The sequence below is a fragment of the Biomphalaria glabrata genome, chromosome 6 (genome assembly GCF_947242115.1).
Source record: "Biomphalaria glabrata chromosome 6, xgBioGlab47.1, whole genome shotgun sequence".
In the NCBI taxonomy this organism is placed as follows: Eukaryota; Metazoa; Mollusca; class Gastropoda; family Planorbidae; genus Biomphalaria; species Biomphalaria glabrata.
The window spans coordinates 4,696,204-4,717,873 of record NC_074716.1 but is presented as its reverse complement, the minus strand read 5'-3'; the positions used below and the strand labels follow the sequence as shown (position 1 = coordinate 4,717,873).

Genomic DNA, 21,670 nt, shown 5'->3' with positions numbered 1-21,670 from the left:
TCAAAGCTTCTATTTAGTGAGAGCTGCAGACCTGACGCTAAAGTCTGTAGTTGGGTTTGCAGCTAGTCGCCAAGTCATGAAATACAGTTGAACAAAAAGAACTAACTAATTTTAAGTTTAAACCCAAAGAAAATAAAACGACCAACCGCCTTTACTTTCCCCAACTAAAGTCAGGTACCCATTAGAGTTGGCTGGATTCAAGGGCGCCCTAACAATCCCGAAATTCAAAATCCCATTTTTCACTGAAGCCAAGCGCTTAACGGCCTTAACCACTCAGCCACCGCCCCCCCCCCCCCCCATAATGTATTCCAAGGTGGCCAGAAATCGCCATCAGTACATCTATAATGGTGTGAGATGTCAGCTGATCGTTTCATATGTCCCTCTTCTTGGGACGCGTTTTTTCCCTTAAAACTTACGCTTGTCTTTTTAGTATATGGACCAAAGGTTTGGGACATGCTTCCCTTTGAACACTGAAAAACAACATCTTGACTTTCTTATACTAAGCTTATTTACATTATTTTGCCTTTGCAAATCTGTTTTGTTGGTTGTTCTCAAAGTGACTTTACTCTACATTCTGTTTGCCAATATCGCCTATAGTTTATTATTGTAATGATTTTTAATAGTTATTTGTTCGGGTTTTTTTATTCATTGTTTTTTGCAAACATATTTTTTCTATTCCACATCATACATGATTTAAAACCGTGTTATTTTTTAATCTTCAATAGGATTTAATTCTCGGACTGTCAGTTTATTTAGCAATGTATTGATGGCGTAAATTTGAACCAAATTGAAGAACTTTACAATAGACTCTTTTAAAATCCTCTTTTCGCCTGGATAATTGTTTTACAACACCTTACACTATGCTAAGAAGGATTTCTTGCAATGTTCTATTTAGCTTTGTTTGTATCTGTTCGTGATTATTGAACGTGCGCCCTGTGTGTTGATAGTGAGTCGCTTATGTGTTGATAGTGAGTCGCCTATGTGTTGATAGTGAGTCGCCCATGTGTTGATAGTGAGTCGCCTATGTGTTGATAGTGAGTCGCCTATATGTTGATAGTGAGTCGCCTATGTGTTGATAGTGAGTCGCCTATGTGTTGATAGTGAGTCGCCTATGTGTTGATAGTGAATCGCCTATGTGTTGATAGTGAGTCGCCTATGTGTTGATAGTGAGTCACCTATGTGTTGATAGTGAATCGCCTATGTGTTGATAGTGAAACACGGAGGTGGCTGAAAGCCTTGTATTGAGAAGGTAGTGTTCAGTGTTTTCAACCAAAGGTCACGTGACTGTGTGCTATACATTTCGGGGTTAACATTATAAAATAGAACCAAGCTAATCTGGTCAATTTTATTTTTATTTTTCTAAATCTCAGGACTAACAAAGCAAATGGCAAATAAGGTTCCTGTCAACTATATATTGCACTAAAGGCATGTCTGCTTTTTAAGAATTAAAGTATGCAACGAAATCTGCACATTCGCCCAACCTGTGACCGCACTTTGTGTATCGAAGATTGGCCTCTTTAGTCACACGAGAAGTCGCAAAGTGGAAAAGTGTAACCCTCGAAACGTAAAATACCGCAGACAGAGAGACAACAGAACAATCACATCTACACACTCGCTAATAGTTCCTCACTTCGGTCTATATCTCGGATTATTTATTTGTTCTTTGTGTGGTGCCAGAAGAAGGGGAAAACGAGGTCAAAACCCTTTTTACAGATGTCAATGTTTAGATATTCTTTAAACCTCACACACAAAAACTTTCAGCTGCTCTTTTTTTTTTCAATCGGAAATTTATTTGGCTTTTTTTTTTATGGCCTGAAACGATTTCAGACTGGCTGCCGTTTTTGTTTTTTTTTTCTTGTGTCTTCATCTAAGGGTAAATGTCGCCTTGCCCCGCCTAATTTCATCTGACTTCATGCCCTTCACACTCAGACGTAGAATCAGAGGCACACTGGGATAGCTGGTGATACGATATGAAGAAATCCATACGTACTAGCTAAAACTAAATAGAACAAAATACGTCATAGGCCCTAATTGATTGGTCACTTGCAGGAACATAAGTCAATGATTATACTTTCTTGCAGAATTTAATTAAGGTCTGTCAAAAAGTTATTGGGTCTAGATTTTGATCTTGAAAATGGCTTGGTTGCTCTAGGCTTAAGTCAAGTAATAACAGATTACATTTTCATATCTTATTGTACACGTCAAGTTGGAGAAGTGAGTCAGTCTTCAGGGCCAAGGGTTTTATATAATAGAAGTAGATGTAATGAAACCCACATATGTCTTGATATTTTGTTTGCCATTCTGTATGTATTCTGTTGTTTTCATTTTCATTGAATTGGGGTTCTATCAAGGTTGTTGTTTTTTATTGTTTTGTGTAACTTCTTTTTTCCTTTGCTTGGCAGGATCTTCAGGCAGAGGCTGACTCTCACCAAAGTACATTTGACAGCCTTAATCACACTGGAAGTCAGGCAATAAGAAACATGGTGGCAACTGATTCCCACAAGCTCCAGGCTAGGCTCGAGGAGATGAACAAGAGATGGCTGCGTCTGATGGAGAAGTCGATGGAAATCAGGTTAGTAGCACTGGCGAGAACTGGAATTGTGTGCTGTCAAGGGGGGCAACTGTGAACACAATTCTCTGGCACTATTTCATATCATCCTGTTTGTTGGATTTACAAGTTTTGAATGTTCCTTCAGAAATATAGGTTATTACATCCCAGACCAAACCTGCCGCAGTATGGCAGAGGGCAGGGTTCAGACCTGAGACCATTGAGACCACAGTTCAATAGATAGTCAATAGAGTGCATACCATCTGACCAAGCTGTCTTACTTTACAAAGTGTTTTTATTATTAGATAAACAGTTCCTATAATAATGAGATATAGCTATATTACTCGTGTTGTTTCTCAAATAAGTTAATAAAAATTGAGAGTTTTATACATGGAGTCCAATCCATAAATAGCAAGCGTCTTGGTGTATCTATTGCATAGTTTCACATAAACTATACAATGTCAAGGACACTATGTTGAACTTCCATGTTGCCAACTAAATACAAGCCAGAAACAGAAGTGCTTAGAACATTTGAATCTGCTGTGCTAAAAAGTGCACAAAGTTATCATCTGACTTTAAAAAGCAAACAGCTTATCAACTCTTCTTTATTCTATAGGCTACTGCTTGCTAGTTCTGAATTCATTCAATTGGAAAGAAATTGAAAGTATTTATGTGTGCAGTATTTACACTGGACTGTCATTTGCTTGTATTCATGGTCCCAGGCTCATAGCCTGTCTTCTGCCATCTCCCATCGTTCTGCAGACCAGGGAATAGATTATCTTTAACTTTGAAGGAACATCCGAAACATAAACCTTTTTTTTCACAAACCTAGATAATGTTTTTTGCACTTTTCATCTCTGTAGAATCATAATTTGTAAGTTCTTTTGCTTTAAGCACAAAGTAATTTGTTTAATGAACTTGTTAATAAGGATCTTTCAATATGGCATCATTGACATTGTTTAATTTGTCTATTATCAGTTTTTAAACATATTTCTTGACCTTCCCTAATATCACCACCACATGTCTTCCTATCACTCTTTTGTTCTCTGTTACTGTCTAGTATTGCTTTAAAAATGTGAACAAGTGCAGATTACTGGGATTAACTTCTAATCTAAAAATCCTCAATATTTCTGACTGTTTGTGATATCTTTGGAACTCAAGTATCTTTTGGTATTCATAGATAATACTAATATATATTATCCATGAAGAAATTTGTCTTAAAATTTGGTCATTCAAAAAAAATACATTATAACTAGTGCTTGTGTAAGACGTAGAAATGTGTAACACTTCTTAATTGAACTTTTTGATGATCTTTGCTGTGCTTGTTAATCTACTATCACATGTACAAATTGTGTTTTTGAAATGCACTACATGTTAACAGTACATTTTAGATGTTTGACAATCATATTATCGAATTTTCAATTTATTTTTCAGAAGTCGTCTAGAAAGCAATGCTGAGCAATGGGCTCGTCTAGTGAAGACATTACAGGGTCTTGTAGCCTGGGTGGTGGCCAGACAGGCAGAGCTCCAACAGCAGCAGCCTATAGGGGGTGACCTGGCCAGTGTACAGAGACAGCTGGTGGAGAATCAGGTAAAGATTGAACACACATTATCTCTGGGGACTTATCTTGAACTTCTTAAGCAGATTATCCTGTATATAAAAACATTTATACTAACTAAACTACTATCATTAATCATCTTTTAAAATGTCACAAAGTTAAGTCTTGTAAAATATAGTTCAAAATTAAAATATCAAATTTAGTCTATTTAGCCCATCACATCATGCAGTCCAGCTAGGACATCACATCCTCAAATCTAGCTAGCCAATCACATCATGCAGTTAAACTAGCTCATCACATCCTCAAATCTAGCTAGCCAATCAAATCATGCAGTTAATCTAGCACATCATACCCTCAAATCTAGCACATCATATCCTCAAATCTAGCTAGCCAATCACATCATCAATCAATACAAGCTAGCTGTGATAAAAACTGTAAAGGTCGCCAACTACAACAAAAGTCTGCACATTTTTGCAGGACAAACTGAAAGCTTATTGAAGAGCTAAAAATAGGTTCTGAAAGCCAAAGTGAGCTAAAACAAAAACTAACTTTAGCTTTATAGCAGTGAGAATCCAGATATTTCTAGAAGCATTCCAAGCTCATAAATAAAATAAAATTTCAAAAGTGATTATTCAGGGTCTTTAGTTTGGTGTACTTTATTTCATCAGTTTCTTTGTGCATTTACTGTTCAAACAGATTTTGTGATATAAAAATATTTCATTTTCTCAGGTAGATTTGTGTTTATTTAATACTACTATTGCCTTAGTATATTTTTGTCATGATTTTTAGATTTGTAATTTTCTTGCAATACCAGCATGAAACTATCACATCACATCATCAAATTTAACTATCATGTCACTTCATCAAGTTAAACTATCACGTCACTTCATCAAGTTAAACTATCACATCACTTCATCAAGTTAAACTATCACGTCACTTCATCAAGTTAAACTATCACTTCATCAAGTTAACTATCACGTCACTTCATCAAGTTAAACTATCACATCACTTCATCAAGTTAAACTATCACATCACTTCATCAAGTTAAACTATCACGTCACTTCATCAAATTTAACTATCATGTCACTTCATCAAGTTAAACTATCACATTTCATCATCAAGTTAAACTATCACATCACATCATCAAGGTTAACATTCATCACAAGAAACTTCTCTCCACCTTTTTAATGCTTGTTGCTGCCTGTGGCTGCAATTAAAATCTTTCCCATCTTGCTGGTTTTTAATGTTCATCTTAAGACCTGTAATTACCACAGGCCTCACCAGCATAATGATCAGCCTGGTTTTTTTTTTCTGCTTCTTCCTTCATATTTCAAGCCACTTCATCAACTCTTTTCTCTCTCTCTCTTTTCTTTCTCTCTCTCTCTCTCTAACATAAAAAAAGAAGATCAGTTTCATCATCTCTGTCCACAGTAAATCATTTCTGTTTGCACTGCCCCATGTAAATCTAAGTTTTTTATTTGAACTGGTGAACAACATGGAGCTAGAGCTATCTAACATTTCAGAATAACAACCCTTCACTTTCAACATTTTCCACATTTCACTTTCTGTATTTCATTTTCCACTTTTCACTAATTTTTATACATTTGTTAATAATTCTTGATATACGTTTCTTAAATAATGTTCACTCATCTTTTTCTTCTCTATATTATTCAAACATTCTTATCTTATATGATACAGACGTTACTTCAAAAAAGAAGATGATTACGTCCAATGCGTCATGCATATTAACCAATGACTTAAATTCTGCCAAGTCACTGGTTTTCCTGGCTAGCTCAGGCAACCCATTCCATGCTCTAATAGCACTAGGGAAGAAGGAGTATTTGTACAAATTTGTCCTAGCATATGGGACGAGGAATGTGCCTTTATCTTTGTGTCTTTCTGAGTATTTTATTCAAACATTGTGTGCATTAGCCAGAATTCATTGTTCACATCATATTAATGCTCACAGTGTGCTCTAGAGACACTTTAAAAGCTTTTGTTTGAACACTTGGAATCAGGTCTATAATAAACTCTGTGTTGGACACAATTCTAGTTCTAGTCTATTGTGTTTTACTCTTTCTTTCTTTAGCACTTACAACACCAACTGGAACTGAAGCGACCTCTAGTGGAACAAAGTCTGGAAGCAGGGAAGTTTTATCTGAAAGAAGAAGGGGAAGATACTCGCTATGAAAGTGGTGGGGATAGTGCAGGTCTGTACTTTATGTCTCTCTGATACCACATGATTTAACACTGATTGGTGAATATGCTTTTTACATCGATGTTTTTAGATGAATATGGTGTTGTTCTGGTTTGTATAGAACTTAGTTTTAATTCTTACAGATTAACCAAGTGAAAGTCAAAACTAGTGAAAGACTCTGTAAAGTAATATTGTCTACACATGAAATAAATATATTGTGAAAGTCTTTGTCTGTTTAGAGGCACAGTGGCTTAGTGGTAAAGCACTTGGCTTCTGAACCAGGGTCCTGGGTTTGAATCCTGGTGAAGACTGTGATTTTTTATTTTAGGATCTTTGGGTGCTCTGAGTCCACCCAGCTCTAATGGGTACCTGACACTAGTTGGGGAAAGTAAAGGCAGTAGGCCACAGACCTAAATATCATCTGCCCTATAGACCAAAAGGTCTGATATGGAAAACTTAACTTTTTTTTTTTTTACTTTGTTTAAGGTTTAGTGTACAGGTGATGTTTGTTTTGGATGTTCCTTCACAATGAAGATTATTACTTCCTGGCTTACGCCTCCCACTAGATGGTAGAAGATGGCAGCGTACAAAGTTTGACCTGGGACCATCAACATGACAGTCCAAAGGGCATACCAAATGACATATACTTATTGATATTTAAGAAATTCTTTGTTTATATCATGCTATCATAGAAGAATTCTTTTTTTTTAGATGACAGTGGGCCAGATGGAACTCCAGAAAAAGATGCTCGTCATTTAATTCGTAAACTCCGTCACCAAGTTAGATTACTAAACAAGAAGTGGTTAGAGCTGAAAACTAATACAGTCAAGTGGCAGCTCAAACTGGATGAAGTTATAGAGGTCAGTTCAGATCTCTCTTATTGATTTTTTTTTTACTTTAACACATTTTATTTAGGGTGAAAGATTGTCATAAGAAAAGAAAAAAAAAGCAATGCTGTACAATTTTAAATTGTTGACTCAAGATATATTATTAATAAGATTTGAATGCAGTTGGAGGAATTGTAAAGAAATGTAAATATAAATGAATACATGATCAATTGATGGAAAGAAATTTTAAAAAATCTTAACCATTATTTGCAATGATATAAATGAAAAAAAATAATTTGCTTTGACATTGGTTTGATCTAACACTGCAAGTGTTTTCTTGTCTAGCGTATGGGAATATTCCATGAGTCTATGGACAGTCTCCATGACAGACTGGTGGCTGCTGAGAGGGAAGTAAAAGACTGGCCCAATGTTGGGGACATCATCATAGGAGAGTTGCAGGCGGAAATAGACAGAACTAAGGTAAGACATAAACATGGCAACATCTAGCCAGTAGTCTGGTGAACTTATGGCTCTGTTCATATAGCCAGTAGTCTCTAATAAACTTATGGCTCTGTTCATGTAGCCAGTAGTCTAATAAACTTATGGCTCTGTTTATGTAGCCAGTAGTCTCTAATAAACTTATGGCTCTGTTCATGTAGTCAGTAGTCTCTAATAAACGTATGGTTCTGTTCATGTAGTCAGTAGTCTCTAATAAACGTATGACTCTGTTTATGTAGTCAGTAGTCTCTAATAAACTTATGGCTCTGTTCATGTAGTCAGTAGTCTCTAATTAACTTATGGCTCTGTTTATGTAGTCAGTAGTCTCTAATAAATGTATGGCTCTGTTCATGTAGCCAGTAGTCTCTAAAAAACTTATGGCTCTGTTCATGTAGCCAGTAGTCTCTAATAAATGTATGGCTCTGTTCATGTAGCCAGTAGTCTCTAAAAAACTTATGGCTCTGTTCATGTAGCCAGTAGTCTGTAATAAATGTATGGCTCTGTTTATGTAGTCAGTAGTCTCTAATAAACTTATGGCTCCCTTCATGTAGTCAGTAGTCTCTAATAAACTTATGGCTCTGTTCATCTAGCCAGTATTCTCTAATAAACTTATGGCTCTGTTCATGTAGTCAGTAGTCTCTAATAAATGTATGGCTCTGTTTATGTAGCCAGTAGTCTCTAATAAAAGTATGGTTCTGTTCATGTAGCCAGTAGTCTAATAAACTTATGGCTCTGTTCATGTAGCCAGTAGTCTAATAAACTTATGGCTCTGGTCATGTAGGCAGTAGTCTAATAAACTTATGGCTCTGGTCATGTAGGCAGTAGTCTAATAAACTTATGGCTCTGGTCATGTAGGCAGTAGTCTAATAAACTTATGGCTCTGGTCATGTAGGCAGTAGTCTAATAAACTTATGGCTCTGTTTATGTAGCCAGTAGTCTCTAATAAAAGTATGGCTCTGTTCATGTAGCCAGTAGTCTAATAAACTTATGGCTCTGTTCATGTAGCCAGTAGTCTAATAAACTTATGGCTCTGGTCATGTAGGCAGTAGTCTAAAAAACTTATGGCTCTGTTCATGTAGTCAGTAGTCTAATAAACTTATGGCTCTGGTCATGTAGGCAGTAGTCTAATAAACTTATGGCTCTGGTCATGTAGCCAGTAGTCTAATAAACTTATGGCTCTGGTCATGTAGGCAGTAGTCTAATAAACTTATGGCTCTGTTCATGTAGCCAGTAGTCTAATAAACTTATGGCTCTGGTCATGTAGCCAGTAGTCTAATAAACTTATGGCTCTGGTCATGTAGGCAGTAGTCTAAAAAACTTATGGCTCTGTTCATGTAGTCAGTAGTCTCTAATAAACGTATGGTTCTGTTCATGTAGCCAGTAGTCTAATAAATTCATGGCTCTTTTCATGTAGTCAGTAGTTTCTAATAAACTTATGGCTCTGGTCATGTAGGCAGTAGTTTCTATTAAACTTATGGCTCTGTTCATGTAGCCTGTAGTCTAATGAATTATTATGGCTCTGTTCATTTGGCCATTTATCTCTGATGAACTTAGGGCTATATTCATGTACACAGTAGTTTCCGCTAAACTAAATGTTTTAATGTTTGAATACTCATTTTTGATTCCAATGTATTTGCATACTTCAGACTTTCCAACTCAAGTTTCCCCTCCAAGGGGAGGTAGATGATGTGACAGATCAAGCCAATAGGCTTCAAGAAGCAGATGTCATCCTATCCCATCATAATGTACATAGACTTGAGGATTTCACACAAAGGTAGCCAAAAGTTGTGTCCCCTTGTTAGTGCTGGAAGATGATTCTTGTAGGCGTCTATGACTATACTAAACATAAGCTCTCTTGATTGGTTTGACTCTATATATTATAAGTATGAACTAGCAGCAATCACTTCAATGGGAGCTATGAACTTTATATTTCATCCACACCTAGGTCTGATGTTATATAATTATATTTTTGTCTCTCTCTTTTGCTAAGATTTTCTTGCGTGTTTTCAGGTGGGACAGTCTCCACAGTATGTTGCAAGAGAGACTTCAGCATCTCCAGACAGCACTGAACGCCTATGGACCAAACTCACAGCATTTCTTAACTAGTAAGTACCTACATGTAGATACAATTACTAAGAAAACTCTGGGCTAACAGAGAAAAGGCAAGCACACCTTGTCCTTGAGAAATGGACATTTATAATTGAAAATTTAGTTTGGCTATTGAAACATTTAGTTTGGCTATTGAAACATTTAGTTTGGCTATGGAAACATTTAGTTTGGCTATTAAACATTTAGTTTGGCTATTGAAACATTTTCACCTATTAAAAAGGATTAAATGGGTTCACAGGTTAGAAGCAAAATGTTATTATCCTGTTGGCGAATTTAAAGGGTCTGCATTGAAAGTATGAAATGAAGAACTTACATTATAAACTCCAGCTATCTATGAATTAAATCAGATTAACAAGTATTTCTTTTTTCTGGGGTTTTCTCTCTTTGATTATTTTGATTATCTGCTACTGATGCTCTGATTGATATTTGCTTGATGTACAAGAATGTTTTTCTTACCTCTTGAAGTCTCCCTTCTGTCTAGTGCTGTAATAAACAGGTGTTAAGTTGGTGAATGGGGGGATTAAAGGAAGGAAGTAGTGATAGATAAAGGCCTTAAAGAGGATTGACTATAAAGGCATAGGAAATGGGGATGTTAATTGGAACAGATTAAAGGGCGATAACCACATTACGTCATCAGCCACATTTACAGACCACTGCTGTATGTATTCTTAAGATAGATAAAGGCCTTAAAGAGGATTGACTATAAAGGCATAGGAAATGGGGATGTTAATTGAAACAGATTAAAGGGCGATAACCACATTATGTCATCAGCCACATTTACAGACCACTGCTGTATGTATTCTTAAGTACGTCTAGATTAAGTTTGGTTTCATTTCAGTTCTTCAGTTTACTTGTGACTAGTCTAATAAAAATAGCAAACCGTGATCTGCTTTCATCATACTTGGATTGATCCTAAATCTTTGCTAGTAATGAAAATTTCTTGGAAATGAAACATTTTGATAAAAAAAATTATATATAATGCCAGTCTTCAGCAGCTGTGTCAAGCAGGGAGGTGTGCTCGCGTCTACTTTGTGTGGCATATTCTTTTTCTGCCTATTGCATTATGCTTACCGAGACATCAACATCAACATGTGTTGTTCCATACAAGATCTTCTGGAAAAATCTTCAATGTATCAAGATTGAGGGCAAAAACTAAAGTTAGAAAGGTTCAAATGAGGGAACTCCTCTACGCTGATGATGCAGCTATTGTTGCTGACTCGATTACTCAGCTTCAGACCCTGGATGACAAACTATCTGCTGCATGCCAGAAGTTTGACTTAAATATTAGTCACAGCAAGACTAAAATACTAGTACAGAACACACCATGAAAACCATTGTTACATGGCCAACCACTGGAAATTGTGGACCATGTTTTCTATCTTGGCTCCGTCATATGCAACGATGTTCTACTGGATAAAGACATAATTAAGCAACAGGATAGGATAACCAAGGCAATGGGCACCATGTCACCGTTGCAGAAAAGAGTGTGGGACAATACCTTGCTGACTAACAAAACCAAAGCCTTATCTACTGGACCTGTGTGATGAGCACTTTGCTATAGGGAAGTGAAACATGGTCAACATATTCGTGGCAGAAAGTAAAGCTAAATATTGACAAAGTCGACATCCACAGGACAATAGAAGGCAGGAGAGCCGCTGGACGTCCACTTCTAAGGTATAATGATGAATGCAAACGCAGCGACATGAAGCTCTTCAAAAACAATACTAACATTTGGGGCACTGGAAAGACCCAGATGGAGAGAGAGCATAAAGGAAGGTCCTGGATTGTAGATGGCGTACACATCGAAAGTAAAAAGTAGAGTGAAAGTGCAACAGAGATTAAAGATGCCCAACCTGCGACCGCAGCTGTGCATCAAGGATTGGCCTCTTTAGCCACACAGAAGCTGCAAATGGAAAAAGATCGCCAGTGACGTAAAATGCCCCAGTTTGGGTACTCTCAATGTAAACATTCAAACGAGACTAGATTGACATGTTTAGATTTATCATAAGTTGCTCAGACGAAGTGACTTTTTAGAACTGTTTATCAATCGAACAAAAAAAAATATGCAACTCCATTTTGTTTCCAGCCAGTGAGTTGATCATGGTTGATTGTTATGTTCAATTTTAAAACAAGTTTATAATAATCGAGTACTGGTCCCTTTTGCAATGACGTAATAGATGTCAATATTTAAGACAAAAAAATGAATTGCTTTCAAGCCTGAAGCCTTGATGAATATGATAAAATTAACTTGGGTTTTCCACGATCACAGCACAGTTTTTGATCAGCTTTTAAATCAATATATAGTCAGTTTTTCCTTCTGAGTTGTCATAGTTTCCTTGATTACATATAAGACTTTTTTCCTACAACATAATATGAAACATCTTTTGTAGGCCTATACAAGTGCACCTGGTACAATTCAGTTGTACAAGTTATGTACACTTAGATAGTCGTAATTAAACAGATCTCACACTTTAAAGAATTAGGATTGTTTTATTTTCAGTTATTTAGGTCATTGGCGAATAAAAATATTTCCAGAAATTTATAGTATTAAAAAACGAATTTCAATCAACATTTCACACATTGCAAGTTCTAGTCTTTCTATAGCACGCCTAGGCAATCTATACAATGCTTAGGCAATCTATACAATGCTTAGGCAATCTATACAATGCTTAGGCAATCTATACAATGCCTAGGCAAAGTAGGAAATCAAGAATATATTTCGTACTTTGCCTGACGTTTTGGGGCATTCTCTAGAGTGGATCTAACACCTGTCTAATGCAGTTCTAGTTTTTCTATAGCACGCCTAGGCAATGTATACAATGCCTAGGCAAAGTAGGAAATCAAGAAAATATTTCGTACTTTGACTGACGTTTTGGGGCATTCTATAGAGTGCCGGATTTAACACCTGTCTAATGCAGTTCTAGTCTTTCTATAGCACGCCTAGGCAATTTATACAATGCCTAGGCAATCTGTCACGAGTCGAGTCTGTGACCTATTTCGACCAGTTTCTAGAAGCTCGAGTTCAAACCAGTGCAAGTGTCCAGCGTAAACAAGTTAATTTTAGGTATCCAATCAAAGAAAGGGGTTAAGAAAAAAATAGCACACGTCAGCTTCTAGAAGGTCAAAGTTACTAAAATAATTATCTGAGAAGGTTCAATGATTCTGGAACGTACGATCAAAGAAAGTATAAATAAGGGGAAAGTCAGTTAGACGGGGTCCTCGCTCGGTCCTCGCATAGTAGTAGTTCTTGTAGAGCGATGGTCCTCGCTCAGTCCTCGATTAGTAATAAGTTTTGTGATATTAGCGGGTCCATTAAGTAAAGTTTTAGTAGTTGAAGTTGAAGTTATACTAAGTGAAGTTTTATGTATCTTTAAGTTTTATTTATGAAGTGTCAAGTTGTTATTGAATTAAGAAGTTAATTTGATGTGAAAGTTGAAGAAGTTATTAAAGAAGTTTGAAGAAAATACAGAGAGATGTTACTTTCGTCATTTCATATGAATTCATCAAATTATTAATACAATCCTTCGGCCAGTTCGTCACATATATGGCACCTCCGATAAATAAGGCAAGGCATCGATGAATACAGGCATCAACCAATAAAGGCGACATCGAAGAATACATACGTCACATATATTGGCACCTCCTGACGAAAAAAGGCATCTATAAATAAAGGCACCGACGAAGACAAGCATCACATACTACATTTTCAAAGAATAAAGTCGGCACATTCTAGCAAGTACTACGAATTTAAAAGGAAAAGCCTCTAACAAATAAACCATAGCCTCTCGTAACGACAAAGCCTCAACTAAGCATTTAAAGAAAAGCCTCTTTCAGAAAACTTCAACAAGACGTACATTCATTGCTACGAAAAGTATTTTATGATTGAAATTTCCAGTTAACAGGTTACATAATATTTGACAAAGATCTCGAGGACGTCCTGCAAGACAGATCATCTGTTTTAAGGTCAGTACCTTACATTTAATATTTACATAGCTGGGAAAGCTATATTTACTAAGCTGTGAAAGCTACATTTACTAAGCTGTGAAAGCTATATTTACTAAGCTGTGAAAGCTACATTTACTAAGCTGTGAAAGCTATATTTACTAAGCTGTGAAAGCTATATTTACTAAGCTGTGAAAGCTATATCTACTAAGCTGTGAAGTCAACGTTACTAAAGCTAGCTGTTGTACACTAGTTTGTTTACAAATACTGACCACTTGCATTCCTTAGAGGAAACACCGATCGATATTTAACTAGGTCAGCCATAGTTAACCTCTCACCTGTGGACAGGTGTCGGTCATCGCTAGTGTAGGCAGTACTTATAAATAGAAAAGTTATTAAGTTATTACAATGGCTTTAGTCTCGTACCTGTGGAAAGCATACATCAAAGTGGCCGCTTACGGTAACATGCCACAAGAAAGAAGGGAGGAATGGTGCACTCAAAAAATACATTACGATATACAAAGACGTAAGGCAGAAGAAAGAAGACGTAAAGAAGACAAAGAGGCAGAAGAAAGAAGACGTAGAGAAGAAAAAGAGGTAGAAGAAAGAAGACGTAGAGAAGACAAAGAGGTAGAAGAAAGAAGACGTAAAGAAGACGAAGAGGCAGAAGAAAGAAGACGTAAAGAAGACAAAGAGGCAGAAGAAAGAAAAAGAATTAGAGAAGAAAAAAGAATTAGAGAAGAAAAAGAGGCAGAAGAGAGAAAAAGGATTAGAGAAGAAAAAAGAAGACAAGAAGAAAAAGAGGCAGAAGAAAGAAAAATGCTTAGAGACGACAAAAGAAGACAAGTAGACATAGAGCAGAAGAGAGGAAACGCAAAGAAAAAAGAGAGGAAGAAGACAGAAAACTTAAAGCAAGAATAGAAGAAGAAAGGAAACTTAAAGAAATACAAGAAGAAGAAGAAAGAAAACTTAAAGAAATACAAGAAGAAGAAGAAAGAAAACTTAAAGCACGAAAAGAAGAAGAAGAAAGGAAACTTAAAGAAATACAAGAAGAAGAAAGAAATGAAACTGAAGAAAAAGATACAAACATTACTGAAGGACCTTACATTATTTATGAGTACAACAAGAATACTACTGAACTTCAACTATTTAATAATGAAGAATTTAAATCTGACCAGAAGAAAGATACAACTTTGACAAAAATGTACAAGAAGGCACAAACAATTGTAAAGCAGCCAGGACTTAATGTACCTTATTTCAAAGAAGGAATACTTGTGAAGAAAAGTGTTAATTATGATACCTATGAGTTTGTTGAACAAATCATTTTACCACTGAAATATACTCAAGACATCATTGAAAAGAATCACAATTTTCTACATACCAAACTAGCGAGTGTGACGAGGACAAAGAAAAGAATTCTTGACAAATTTTATTGGCCGAGCATTACAAAAGATGTTAAGAAACATGTTAGTCAATGTCCAGATTGTCAAATGAACAATTCTAAGAGAAACCAAGTTCATGAGCAGAATATGAAAGTTGAACAAAATTACGAACCAGTTGAAAATATTATATTAGACAAACATGAATCCAATGTTGATGAATTAAACAATTCTACATTTAACTCTAAGACAGAAGGTCTTCTGACATTGATGGACAATTTATGCAACAACCGTGATATGACTCAGCAACAAAGTTATATAAGTACTTACATAGAAAGTCAATCAAATACAGATTTGAACATATTTGTTTCGAATGAATCAATGTCAAAGTCAAAGCAAGATGAATCAGAAAATAAAACATTTCAACATGGTTTTGATATAAATATTACAGTGATACAGCAATGTGAAAAAACTAAAGAAGCTGAAGTCAATATTGAAAATGAAAGAGAATTAAATGAATACAGAAAGTTTAGAAATTTTAAACAAGGAGACAAAGTGAAGTTATGGTTACCTGACAGGAGCAACAAGCTGATTTATACATGGCAAGGTCCATTTACTATCATCAGAAAGATTTCAAACGTAACTTATGAAATCAACATTAACAAATATGTCAAAGTGTTTCATGTTCATATGCTTGAAAAATACAACGAGAATACAGATAAAGAAAACTTATCAAAAGAACTAGAAGACAATGTTACATGCTTAGAAACAATTCAAGAGGAAAATGAAGACAATATAAATGAACTATTACCAACGACATCAAAACAAATTGAATCTATCAAAGACATTGACATAGATCATTTAAAGCTGAAAAGTAAGACAGACCTGTTGAATACAAGTGAAGAATATACTGAGATATTTCATGATGTTCCTAACATATCAACATTTATAGACAATGGGATTGACTTAAAAACTGACATACTTGCCAACTCAAATGTTCATTCTCTAACTTTGCACAATAGAGATTTACGGCAGAAAGACTTAAAGGATTTATTAGAACAATGCATACATGAACATTCAAACTCAACGTTTTCTACTTCAATCGTTTTACAGCGTAAACTGTCACTAAAAGAAAGATTTAGTGTCGATTTTGGACAGTTCTTGTTTGAATATATGAAAAGCAAAGAATCTTATAAGGACAATAGTTGTATGTTGCTTAAAGCTAGAATGAAACGTATTCATGAACTGAGAGACATTGTGTACCAATTGAAACAAAGTACATTTGTAGCTAAACTAAGAAAGTTTGTATTGAAACCAAAAGTGACATTTTTCAACAGCAGAGTTGAACAAAACTCTCTGAAAACACATGACAATATTGTTAAACGTATTTTGAACTATAAAGAACCAAGAAAGAAGAAATGTACGGATAGACTAGAATTGTTTCAAGTGCCCGAACAGAAGAAATGTACAGACAGACTAGAATTGTTTCAAGTACCTGGAAAGAAGGAAGTTGCAAATCTAACAAGACTGTAGAGCTGGGTCAAGATTTATTTTAATACTTATGTCATGCAATTGTTTATTACTTAGTATATTTACATTAATACTGTTGTTATAAGAGTTTTAGAAATGAGTAATTTGACATTGTACATGTTTAGATTTCATATATTATTAAGTAAGTTAATATTCAGATATTCTGTATTAGCAAGTAATATGATGAGATGACATGTATTTTTCAGTATTGTGAAGTTGTATAATTTTGATATTTTCTTGAGTTACAAAAGTTAGAAAGTTCATGCTCAAATATCATGTAGAGACAAGTGATGTATGGAACTAAGATGTATTTTCTATAATAATAATTATATATGCTGAATATGTACAATATTTTGAATTTTGAATAATGTAAATGTAATGCAACAATTATTCGAATTATCAGTTCTGTACTTTATAGGAACAATTTTTTTTAGATTTTTGTGTGCATATATTATAATAGAAATAATGTTATTTTACGCATTTTATATTGCATACGAAATGCTAAAAAGGCAAGGGGGTAATGTCACGAGTCGAGTCTGTGACCTATTTCGACCAGTTTCTAGAAGCTCGAGTTCAAACCAGTGCAAGTGTCCAGCGTAAACAAGTTAATTTTAGGTATCCAATCAAAGAAAGGGGTTAAGGAAAAAAATAGCACACGTCAGCTTCTAGAAGGTCAAAGTTACTAAAATAATTATCTGAGAAGGTTCAATGATTCTGGAACGTACGATCAAAGAAAGTATAAATAAGGGGAAAGTCAGTTAGACGGGGTCCTCGCTCGGTCCTCGCATAGTAGTAGTTCTTGTAGAGCGATGGTCCTCGCTCAGTCCTCGATTAGTAATAAGTTTTGTGATATTAGCGGGTCCATTAAGTAAAGTTTTAGTAGTTGAAGTTGAAGTTATACTAAGTGAAGTTTTATGTATCTTTAAGTTTTATTTATGAAGTGTCAAGTTGTTATTGAATTAAGAAGTTAATTTGATGTGAAAGTTGAAGAAGTTATTAAAGAAGTTTGAAGAAAATACAGAGAGATGTTACTTTCGTCATTTCATATGAATTCATCAAATTATTAATACAATCCTTCGGCCAGTTCGTCACAAATCTATACAATGCCTAGGCAAAGTAGGAAATCAAGAATATATTTCGTACTTTGCCTGACGTTTTGGGGCATTCTTTAGAGTGCCGGATTTAACACCTGTCTAATGCAGTTCTAGTCTTTCTATAGCACGCCTAGGCAATTTATACAATGCCTAGGCAATCTATACAATGCCTAGGCAAAGTAGGAAATCAAGAATATATTTCGTACTTTGCCTGACGTTTTGGGGCATTCTTTAGAGTGCCGGATTTAACACCTGTCTAATGCAGTTCTAGTCTTTCTATAGCACGCCTAGGCAATTTATACAATGCCTAGGCAATCTATACAATGCCTAGGCAAAGTAGGAAATCAAGAATATATTTCGTACTTTGCCTGACGTTTTGGGGCATTCTTTAGAGTGCCGGATTTAACACCTGTCTAATGCAGTTCTAGTCTTTCTATAGCACGCCTAGGCAATTTATACAATGCCTAGGCAATCTATACAATGCCTAGGCAAAGTAGGAAATCAAGAATATATTTCGTACTTTGCCTGACGTTTTGGGGCATTCTTTAGAGTGCCGGATTTAACACCTGTCTAATTCAGTTCTAGTCTTTCTATAGCACGCCTAGGCAATTTATACAATGCCTAGGCAAAGTAGGAAATCAAGAATATATTTCGTACTTTGCCTGACGTTTTGGGGCATTCTTTAGAGTGCAGGATTTAACACCTGTCTAATGCAGTATAGTTACATGGTGTGCATGTAGATCTACGTTTGCTATCTTGAAGAAATCTGGAGATTTTATTGTTTCAAAATTGGTCAAAGTCTGTACTATTATTTAAGTTGATCGAGGAGATATTTATATTAAATACGATTTGCTTGTCATTCGCGGCATAAGTTTGAATGTACCAAAAACTAGTGAGTTGGACAAAGGGAGGTTATTACTGAGTTACCAAAAACAAACACGGCACTGTGTTGATGGAGGTCATGGGCGGGTAACTCCCCCAACCATGGAGAGAATCCTTTGATGACGTGTTTGAAATCAATAAAACTTGATCAATTCTCTGCATGTGGAGAGAGAGAGAGATGTGGCCTGGAGTTGATAACTTCCTCTTCCACACCTAGCCCTCTCTTCCCTCTTGTTAGTATTGCTTCACTTACTCTCTTGGGAATTTTTTTCGGATTAATTAATATTTCTTCTCTCTCTCTCTCTCAATCGCTCTCACACCTAGTGTGTATTCACACGAGACAGCCGTCAAAACATTGGACTATTTTATTGACATGTTCACTGAACCAACTTGACTGGGGGTGAGCTTGCGCGCGTGCGTGTGTGGTGCTCATGTTACGGTGTGATGTATTGAGCTGTCACCGTTCACCCCTTTCATCCCATCAGACTATTCACCTGCATACTTGTTGAAGCGTTCCTTGGTGCCGGCATTTTGTTCCTTCATTTTGTCTCCGTACCTCTGACCTAGATCTACACTAAGTGATGTTTCAACAACAATGACCTCATTTAAACTGTACTCTCAGAGACGACATTGATCCAGATTCTAATTCCCATCTAAAAGTTTCTGTCTGCTTGCCTTTTTACTTCTGACAGGCCCTGTTCTACGTTAGACTAAAAGTATTTTAATGGAATAATCATTTAATTTGAAATAAATGGTTACAGATGAAAGATGAATTGTGAGACCAAAACATCCGACTGTTTGAGAGCTCCGGTCAAAATCGATTTTTTTGTTTTCAGCCAGTTTGTGTCTGAGAATCTTTCCATTACTCACCGCACTCAAACATTAGAACTTGTCTTCTTTTATAGTCTTTCATCTTCGTTGATAAATGCAGACACGATTCTAAGATTGGACCAGTGGGAAAGAAAAAATGTTCATGTAATGTCTTGATTTCCTTGAGGATTAGATCTTCTAGACTCGAGGCTGTGGACAGCAAATCTGTTCTGTGTTTAGGTTGGACAGAATGTTAGGGTTGAATGTTAGCCGTGCTTGTACTGACCAGTGTTAAGACTAACGAGACTCAGTGTGTGTTGTCTAATATGTCAAAGGTTGCTATAGAAACAGGATACACAGTTAAGACAGCATTTATGTCTGACCTAGGTATGTGCTCTAGTATTATCAATAGTCTATAATTATAATAACATCTGCTTTCCATCTTTGCTGTTTTTACAAGCTTTAGTCTTTAGAAGTGGATTGTTGTTTGTTTGTTTTTTTTTTGTTGTTGTTGTTTTTTGGGAGGGTAACAAGCTGTAGCATTGTAAATGATTGTTTATTTATTCTTATTACTATTATTATTATTTCTAGAGGGAAATAAAGTAACTTTGTTTTTAAGTCTTAATTCCTGATGACTAATGATACTGTCTTTAAATAGCTCAATGGGATTTCCCATTCCAGGCCTGAGAAAACACAAAATGTTGGCTTTCTTTAAAGATTATGAATGTTATAAGAAGGCCTATATTAAATCTGCTACCTAAGATATAATCTACAAATTAAGGTTATTTTGCATTTGTGTAGTGGTTATATGACTATATTTAGGAGATTTCAATGTTAAATGATACATAACTATAGCCAGTTCCATGTGTAATTATTAGAGTAACATTGTGAATATATATAATTAAAAAGATCGTATCATAGAGATCTATTGTATAAGGAAAACTACACATTTTGGTCAAATACATTACTTAGGGTTTGCATTATACTTTGCATACTGTTGAGAAGGATGAAGCCTAGAGCTGAAACATAGATGACTAGCCTATCACATGACTAACCCATCACATGACTAACTCATGACATGAAACATCAGCACTAAAGTACTGCTTTCTTGTGTGTAACATTAAGTTATAGGAAGAATATAGTTACAAAAAACTGGGCATTATTCATGTATCCACTTAGACATACACTTATTGCCAGAGATTAGATCTGTTTGTAGGCCTAATACATATAGACATACACTTATTGCCAGAGACTAGATCTGCTTGTAGGCCTAATACATATAGACATACACTTATTTCCACAGACAAGATCTGCATATAGGTAGACCTAGAAGCCCTAATAAATAGTCTGATTTTTCCTTTAATCTGTTTAAAATAGTTCATATGTTTTGGTAAAGATAACTGATTAATGGTGACAATTTAATGTCATAAACCTGAGGCCAGTTCAATACACACAATGAATATCTCATTTAAGTTTCAGTGTCAGATAGACCTTAGACACTTGTTTAGGAAATGTACAAAAGTTGTTTGATTGAAACTGTACATGTAAACAAAGTAGAACATTATGAATTTGTCTGTCATTTCAATTGACTATTTGTTTGTTTCAGACTCTGTCACTGGTCCATGGGAAAGGGCAGTAGCCACCAATAAAGTGCCTTATTACATCAAGTAAGAAATGGTTACTATATTTGTATAGGAGGTATGGTGGCTGATAGGTCCCAAACTGGGGGTCCAGGGTTTGAATTCTTGTGAGATTTTTAATTTTGGGATCTTTGGGTGCTTCTGAGTCCACCCAGCTTAAATGGGTACCTGACATTAGTTGGGGAAAAGTAAAGGTGGTTTTTCATTATGCTCATCTCATGACACCCTTGTTAAACATGGGCCACAAAAACAGATATCCTTTACATCATCTGCCCTATATATTGCAAGACCTTTAGGGGAACTTTACTTAATTGTGTTTGTATAAAGTACAATTACAATCGAAGTAATGTTAATTTGTTGTTTTATTTTATTTCCAGTCATGCAACAGAAACAACACAATGGGACCATCCTCAACTCACTGTTCTTATGGATGCTCTTAGTGAGTGTTTAGTTTGTTGTTTCAACTGATTTATTTAAGTCAAGTGTTTAAGTCAAGTGTTTGTCTTTTTCTGCTGCTCCAGAAGTGAAGTAGTTATGATTAGCGAAACATTGGCCTTTTTTTCCTTCTGGAGTTTGTTTGTTTTTAGCCATATTTAATATACAACATAAGTAATAGTTAGTTGTATTCCTCCTCTGGTGATTTAATTCAGTTAAA

General features: G+C 35.6%; 1 protein-coding gene across 16 annotated transcripts in view; it reads left to right on the top strand.

Annotated features, from left to right (window-relative positions):
* The window catches only part of LOC106077258 (dystrophin-like), a 331,854-nt gene that overhangs the window by 297,622 nt on the left and 12,562 nt on the right, over nt 1-21,670 (top strand). For all 16 annotated transcript variants that reach the window (XM_056033067.1, XM_056033069.1, XM_056033060.1 and 13 more), the window contains 9 exons: nt 2,403-2,572; nt 3,983-4,139; nt 6,197-6,317; nt 7,016-7,164; nt 7,477-7,611; nt 9,276-9,403; nt 9,640-9,734; nt 20,982-21,042; nt 21,393-21,454. In XM_056033067.1, the coding sequence (XP_055889042.1) occupies nt 2,403-2,572; nt 3,983-4,139; nt 6,197-6,317; nt 7,016-7,164; nt 7,477-7,611; nt 9,276-9,403; nt 9,640-9,734; nt 20,982-21,042; nt 21,393-21,454 (1,078 nt within the window). The remainder of the gene's footprint in view (nt 1-2,402; nt 2,573-3,982; nt 4,140-6,196; nt 6,318-7,015; nt 7,165-7,476; nt 7,612-9,275; nt 9,404-9,639; nt 9,735-20,981; nt 21,043-21,392; nt 21,455-21,670) is intronic.